General features: G+C 43.1%; 1 protein-coding gene across 3 annotated transcripts in view; it reads left to right on the forward strand.

Moving 5' to 3' along the window:
• WSB1 (WD repeat and SOCS box containing 1) overlaps positions 1 to 7,623 on the forward strand; it is a 31,378-nt gene extending 23,755 nt beyond the window's left edge. For all 3 annotated transcript variants that reach the window (XM_033921706.1, XM_033921705.1, XM_033921704.1), the window contains exons 8-10: positions 2,489 to 2,602; positions 4,479 to 4,586; positions 6,511 to 7,623. In XM_033921706.1, coding sequence (XP_033777597.1) covers positions 2,489 to 2,602; positions 4,479 to 4,586; positions 6,511 to 6,673 — 385 coding nt within the window. In that variant the 3' untranslated portion in view covers positions 6,674 to 7,623. The remainder of the gene's footprint in view (positions 1 to 2,488; positions 2,603 to 4,478; positions 4,587 to 6,510) is intronic.
• The last annotated feature ends 657 nt before the right edge of the window (positions 7,624 to 8,280 follow it).

Consider the following 8,280-nt stretch of genomic DNA (forward strand, 5'->3'; position numbering starts at 1 on the left):
GCGAGCGGTCGTTCGGGGTGGGGGTGCGAGCGGTCCTGCTGGGGGGGTGAATCGGGCGTCGGGCGGGGTGGGAACTATGTTTTAAAACTTTGGTATACCGCGCTCACGCATATAACGCGCGAGGGGTATGCGCGGTAGGTAAAAACGCGTATAACGCGCGCGTTATATGCGTGAAAATACGATAACATTTTGACATTTATAGACTGTCCCTGCTTGGAAGAGCTTATGATCAAACTTGAACAGATAGACATGACATATAGGGTTGGGGATGCAGAACCCAAAGTGAGAGGAGTTAGGAGTCAAGCACTCTCAAAGAGGTGGGCTTTTAACTGGGTCATGAACACTGCCAGAGACTGAGCCGCTGTAGGGATTCGGGCAGCTTGTTCCAAGAATAGGGCACAGCAAGGTAGAAGGGATGGAGTGTGGAGTTGGCAGTTGAAGATAAGGGCACAGATAGGAGGGTCTTACCAGTGAAGCGGAGCTCACGGGGAGGGGAGGTAACAAAGGGGGAGATGAATGAAGAGAGATGGCGAGGGGCAGCTGAACGAGTTCATTTGTAGGTCAGTAAGAGGAGTTTGAATTGTATTCGGAAATGGATGGGAAGCCATTGAAGTGACTTTAAGAGAGGGTAAACATGAACATAGTGGCTCTTCCGGGATATGAGTCCTGCAGCCGAATTCTGGACGGATTGGAGGGGAGCAAAATGGCTAAGCGGAAGGCCTGAGAGTAGTGAGTTGCAGTAGCCTAAGTGCAAGGTGATGAGTGTGTGGATAAGTGCTTTGGTAGTGTGCTCAGAGAGGAAGGGCAAATATGACCCCAAGATTATTAGCAGACAAAACAGAAAGGATGAGAGTGTTGTCCACAGAGACGGAGAGCAAGGGAAGCGGAGAGGTAGGTTTAGACGGGAAGATGAACAGCGCTGTTTTAGCCATATTCAGTTTTAGATGGTGTCGAGATATTTAGGTGACACTGTCGGACAGGCAGGCTCTGGTCTGGTCTGGGTTTCAGTAGAGATAGTTGGTGTAGAGAGGTAGATCTTGGAGTTGTCAGCATAAGGGTGATAAGGGAAGCCGTAGGAGGAGATTAGTGCTTCAAATGAGCAAGTGTAGATTAAGAAAAGGAGTGGTTCCAGGACAGAGCTGCTGTGGTAAAATTCCAGCATGCACTACCTAATACAGGAGTGGGTGGGATATGGACAGGTGTGGCTGGTTGTGACAGTTAACATATGGGTTGTTGCTGATAGTGCAGCCGAACTTGCTGCCACCTGAAGAGGAGGTAAACGCAACAGTGATGCAACCAAACTAGAAGTATTCTTGCAAAGTACAGCAGTAGTTCAACACATTAGCCCCTCCTGACTTACACACTAACATCCCCCCCAAAAAAAATAAAAAAAAGTGACAGAACCTTGCAGTGAAAACCCCATACTCCTCAATAAGCCCTGTCTGACCACCCTGACTCTTCCCAGGGTCTGCTTATTAGGGGTGTGCTGGTCCATAATCATACCCATGATAGCAGCAATGCCTTTATTTCAGAGGCAAAAAGCATGAGACTCCTAGGGACAGGTATTTGGAGGAAATGCTTACCTGGGTGGCAGTGACAAGGGGAAATGTCCAGCTATCTGATACTGTAAATTGTAACTTCCTGGAAATGTCCAGCTATCTGATACTGTGATCCGCTTAGAACTGCAAGGTACAGGCGGAATAGAAGTCACCAATATAATGTAATCCTGTCTATGATAATGGGGTTGCACACTCCTGGATAGGTCCTAGGGTACTTGTCACTTTTTTTGGATATCGGGTGACTTGCTTGGGGGAGGAGCATGCTTGTGTCAGGGGCTTCTGACAAGAGAATGACATGCAGGAACTCAATTTCCTCTCCCCATGAGTTTTGGCACCGTCGCTGTCCCTGCCCTATTCCGGTAAGCTCTGCCTTAACCGCACAAGCCTCAAATACTAATGATTTTAAATTGTTTGAGGCTTGTGCCGATGAGGACAGAGCTTGCAGGAATGGGACAGGGACAGGAAAAGAATTCATGGGGAGCTCCCAAGGGGTTTGGGAAAAATTTTCCCCTGCGTCATTCTCTAGTTCTGACATGAGGAGATGGGTTAGAAGAATATGGGGTGCACTGATTAACTTTATTTATTTAACTTTATGCACTATTACATGTGATTCATATGATACAATGGGTGCTCCCATGCTGTAAGACACTGTATGTAATGTAGTGCCTCTGCAGTAATCACTCTGTGGTAAATGCAAGGCAGATTGTAGCCATGCCCTGTACAATGATGGCACTGCTTTTGCAGATGGTAATTTTTGTGTTAACTGTGTAGTAAGCACAAGTTTTGTGGTTGTTTGGTTTTTTTTTTTAAACTGCAGTAAGTTTATGTTCCTGAATTTTTTACATGTGGAATTTTAAATGATTTGGTTATTAATTACTTCGTCTACCAACTAATACAATGCCTTTTTTTTTTTTCTTTTATATTTGCAGTCATCTCTTTCCTGCTCCGTCACCAATTTTTGCAGGGGGAGCTAATGGCACATGGGTGAAGTCGGTGGCTTTCAGTCACGATGGAGTCCATATTGCAAGTCTTGCAGATGATAAGTAAGTGCATTGTATGTTGCAGGTTTAGGTTTTTAAATCAGGTCCCTATTAAGAATGTCGTGAATCAGTGCATTGTCTTTTAAGTGTCTTGTTCTTACAAGGTTGACTCATAAATTGTATTGGACCTTCTGTCATTGGGACCAAAATAAAAATGGCAAGAGTATCTTTTTCTCCACTCTTTCTTCCTCCTTTATGTTTTCATGTTAAAATATTTTGACTCTGGAATCAAGTATTACCTAGCTGCTGTTTGTACACTTTGTTTTACTGAGAATTTGTTTGGGAATTGTGTGGTTCTGGAATTATTTACTTGTTTTTCAAAATCTGAGTATCGGGTGAGCTTCAGTTATGTATAGTAGGTAGATCCCCACACCTCAGGTTTTAGAGTCTAGGGAGCCTATTTATTAAGCCTATAGTACACATGGAATCTTGTATTTTTTTCTCCATATGGCTGCAGCTGGGACTTTTTCCACAGCCACAGCAGCACAGAGCAGGTCAAGGGTTAGATCCACTGGCTTTATGAAATTCTGGGCTGTAATATAGGCAACCTGTCACCACCCCATCTGTGTTTAAGAAAAAATCAAAAAGCTTGCTCCAACCTCCAATCTTTTGGATATAAATAGAACCCCCCACTACTCAATACTCTTATTTTTTTCTGGCAGAACCCCTAGTGTTTAGTGGGAGATGAGAGCAGTCTCCTGTCCTGGTAGCTGCCTTCTTTATCACCCTTCTAGCCCCTAGTGGTAGTTCATTTGTTTTGCAATCTGATCCCCAGTGGCAGGACTACCAAGAAGGACCAAAGGGGAGCCATCAAGTGGCAGCTTCTGAGGCAGATCAATAAGGGTACTCCACTAGGCACAGGGGATTTTGTTGAGGTATGTGTCAGGGATGCAAGGGGTCCAGGACCACTGGGAGGAGATACAAAAAATGTGTTTAAAAAAAAAAAAAAGATTACTTAGATAGGTAGGGCCTTGCAAGGAAGCAAATAGGGATACTTGCTACATGGTTTGTCCAGGGAGGGGCCATTTTAGTTGTGTACAAATAGGTGTGTGGACACAGTATTTAATTTTACCATGCTTATCCCCTCTTAGCTTGCATCCTGGGAGCAGTGACTTACTTGCATGTTAAGTGGGCTGTAGATCCTGGGGAAAAGTTTAAATTCACCTTTTGAACTGGTGCTGTATAGCATACAAGGTTTAGTGCAGCAGTATTTATTTTGCATAATGCTGAGCTGTTGTGCTTGCATTATTTTATGTAGATTGGTTTAGCACTATAGTAAATAGGGGCCTAAATTTGTACCCGAGGCAGTGGAGGATGAAATGTCTTGATTGGTTACATGTTAAGTCTTTATCACCTTGTAGCTTATTATGGAATTATGTATGTTTCACTAGTAATGGACCTAGAACTTTTAGATTGTGCGGAATAGAAAAGTTTTGAAATAAATTATAAGAGAAGCTGGATTTGAAGCCCAGTTCCCCTGGTTCTTAGTCCACTGCTCTAACTCCTAGGCAAGTATTTTTCTGTGACCTCTAAAATGAGTTTTACAACTTTGTTCAAGTGGGACACACAGCTTTAGTAGACAAAAGGTCAAAACTTCAGTCACAAGGTGTTCAGCTTAATGTTCCTTCAGGGGCTTATTACACAATGTTCATGTGATAGTAAACTGCTAATCTTCCCATGAAGAGAGTGGCAGCTTTTGAAGGCCAAGACAATAGAGCTAGAAGCCTATCAGTGCTAGGATTTATCTGTATTCAGTGTTTTCATTGCACAAAGAAACTGATAACCTATCACAACTTTAAACATTTCTACTGCAAGTGTTTTCAGTTAACTATTTTGAAAGCTGTTAATAAGAGACTAATTAAAATTGCTTTGGTTCTAGTTTACTGAGGTTCTGGAGAATAGATAGAAATCATCCTGTGGAAGTTGCATCTTTTAATAAAGGGCTTTGCTGTGCTTTTTCTACGGATGGCAGTGTTCTAGCTGCTGGGTAAGTATGAAGATTTAGTGTGTGTGTGTTTTAAGAGGGTTATATTAATAACTGTGAAGCTGCTGGGCAATATTGAGTTCTTATTTTGTGACAGGCATTAGTGTAGGATTTGGTAAAGTATGGCTCTTATGCTAGCCATATTTTATGGAAATATTTTAAAAAGATTTGTCTTGGCTGAACATGTCCACCATGCTGATGTCAGATGCCGCTTAGGTGTTATTACAGTATATCTAATATAATAAAACGGTAAGCCGCGCATGCGCAGTTCCTATGCGTGCGTCCGTTTTCCGTGAGCTGTAGCTAGGAAGTGCGCATGTGCGGCTTACGGTCTTCTCTCCCCCCCCCCCCCCCCCCCCCCGCCGGAGTGAGGGGCCGGAACTTAGGGGAAGGAGAGCAGGCCCGGGATTCGACCGGACACGGCCAGGCAAGACCCGCCGCACCCAGCCCCCGGCGGTCCCTGTCAGCAGAGAAGGAGAGACAGCTCGGCGGTGGGTTGCCATGACAGCGCTAAAGTGGCTTGAGGCGCCGCGGCGGCTGTCTGCATCGCTCTAAATTCCCATGCAGCTGACCATGGAATTGCGCACTGGAGCCCTGCCCCGACCGCCTCTTCCAGGCCGATGCTGCGCTCGGGCCTAATCAGCCACCCAAACTAAAGGATCCGACACTGCAAAAACGGCCGATCACCCACTGCGCACGGGAGCACCGCCCCGACCGGCTCCTCCAGGCCGACTATGCATTTAATAAAGGGGGAGGGAATGCTGCTGCACAGGGAAGTGGGGTGGGGGTAGGTAAATGTTGCTTCACAAGGAAGTGGAGTTGGAGGACATGATGCTGCTGCACGGGGGGGGGGGGGGAGACAAAGGGGGCCAGGGAGAAAACGTGCTTTGCTTTGGGGAGAGGGTTGTGCTGGGGGGGCCAGGGAGCAATCTTGGATTGCTTTGGGGAGGATAAAGAAGGGGGCCATAGAGAAAGACAAAGAAAGGCAGGCATGCAAGGGGCCACAGAAAGATCGAAAGACAGTGGACAGGGAAAGAGACAGAAAGAAAAAGACAAACAGTGGGAGGGAGAGAGATAGAAATAAAGAAAGAGAGACAGCGGGAAGGAGAGAGACAGAAATAAAAAAAAAAAGAAAGAGACAGGGGCAGGGAGAAGCACAGACAGAAAGAAAGACAGACATACATATATTCTAGCACCCGTTAATGTAACGGGCTAAAATACTAGTTTGTACATAAATTGGAAGGGCCTGTCCCCTGAGAGTGGTGTACCTCCAGGTCCTTCTGCAGTTGCTCACACAAATGAACTACAGTCTGGTCTCCCAATTAAAGCAATATAGACCTATACACTGCTTTCAAACGTAGCGAAGCTGTTGGCTTCAAGGTGCCTGCCTGTTGAATATGAAAGCAACAAAAACCAAGGGATAATCGCAAACTTCAAACGTGATTACAGGTCACTCTTCCTAAGATATGTGAAGGCAGTGATTGATGCAAGCATGGAATCCTGCCCCCGAGCTGCTGATCTCGCGAGAAAAATGATGGTGTTCAAAACTTTCTTCACATGGTGCTCTGTTTAAGCGCATGTGGCAAACCGGTCCGAAAGGCTTGCACTTAAGCAGAGTCGATTGTATTACCAATTCTCTTTTGACTTCATATAATAGAAACGTTAGGTTTCTGAATATTTTAAAAAGAATCAGGGTTTGCTACTTAGGGACAGCTCTACTGCCTCAATCCCAGGTTTATGGCACATTGAGGGGAATCTGCATTTCATGAAGGACTATTGATGGAGTGTAGTGGGGACATAAAATTAGGAAGACAGGGAAAAGCAGTTTAAAATAAAAACTCAAGCTTCCAGATTTCAGCTTTTGTCTCCATATAATCTTAGACATTAACCATTTTTTATACCTGATATTTTTGTGTGTTGTGAATAGAACTCAAGATGGACATGTGCACTTCTGGGCTACACCAAAATTTGTTGCCAGTCTTCAGCATCTATGTCGTATGTCTATAAGAAGAGTGATGACTACAGGTCAGGTGAAGAAACTGCCTCTCCCTCCAAAAATGATGGAATTCCTTTCTTACCAAATTATTTAGAGCCATGGGATGAAGTTACTGCTACACTTTACTGAAGAAAAGTATGCACAACTAAACATCTCCAGCATTGCGAGCATTAGGCTCAAAATGTTACAAATCATTCTCTTGTCAATTTTAAGTATTTAAAATACAGTATTTAAAATGTTGGTGCACTTCAGATCATGTGGAGCCTTAAAGCTGATTTATTTATGAATACGGTGTTTGACAGTATCGGTTCGCACTGAAACTCAAGATTTTCTGCATCTGTACAACTGTGAAGACTTGTATATATTTATGTAAGCTGCTAAGTGTTTTTGTATACAAATATCATTTTATGCATTTTCCTTTGTGTTTGGTGATTATTATCTGAGTTTATTGTGCATACCGTTTTGAGCTTGTGTTATAAAAAGGAAGGACATTCTTGTATAAATTTAATTTGCATGTGGAAGCGCTCCATTCTCTGCCCTCTACCTGTTTGCTTACTGATTTCCAGCTGTTGGGAATCAGTTAGTCTGTCCACAAATGAAATACATTTGAGCTTAATATAGAGGTTTAGGAGGATAGAATTTAAGTGTACTACTTTTCCCATTAAATGAATAACTAATGCATTCCATTTTTTCTGAAGTGGGAGCTGCCAGCCTTTTTACATGACACATATTAGATCTATGAATGTGGTATTAAGAAATAAAGCACAGCCACAAAGAATTTGAATTAGTTGCCAGTGTTAGATAACAGCATGATAGGCTAAAATGAATGTAATGCATTTTGAGAATCCATTTTTTTTTTGGGGGGGGGGGCTGGAGGGTTAATCATTGGTTAACTGCCAAAGATGAGCAAAACATTTGCTGTTGCCTTCTATTTATCTGTACTTGCAGATATGAAAAATATATGCAGTGCATAAAATGCTGAGTTATATATTTTTGTTTACTTTTTGGGTTATAAAAACCTATTAAACTTTGTTTTTCAACTAAGTGCTTTGACTTTTTTAAATTGAATACTTTTTCCTCTCAATACTGGTTCTGTTAAATCCTTTGAAGTTTAGCTATGGCAGTGGTCTTCACTAATTTTTAAACGAGGGCCATTTTGGGTCTAAAAGAACTGAAGCTGACAAATTTCATCCTACTTGGGTCATGATGCCAGTAACGCTTCACAACATTCATTCCTACCAGAACACCTGGCCTTGGTCTTACAATGAACCCAATGTAAATACAGGGCCGCAAACTAAAAGTCCTAATATATACAACTGAAACCCATGACGCCAGACTGCATGAAGTACACTCCCAGAGAAAGAGAGAGAAATGTATTTCTTCCTGAACAGTGCAAAATATAGACAGCAGTTGTAAATTTCCAAAACTGACATATTTCAATCACCAAATTGAAAATAAAATAATTTTTTTACCTTTTGTATGGTGATTTTTATTTTTCTAATCATCTTCAGTGTTCTCCCCAGGGCTTTTTAGCCGGGCAGTCCACCCAGTTAATTTAGATGACCGCCCAGCTGTCATCTATCAGGAATCCTGCTGCTGCCGCCACTCAACATAAAAAAAATCCCCCCCAAAAACCATCTCACACTGGCTTGGAGATGCGAACTCATCCTTCGGGGCTCAAAGGTGTGTGTGCCGGCTTCC

Source organism: Geotrypetes seraphini, chromosome 15, assembly GCF_902459505.1.
Source record: "Geotrypetes seraphini chromosome 15, aGeoSer1.1, whole genome shotgun sequence".
NCBI classification, from domain to species: domain Eukaryota; kingdom Metazoa; phylum Chordata; class Amphibia; order Gymnophiona; family Dermophiidae; genus Geotrypetes; species Geotrypetes seraphini.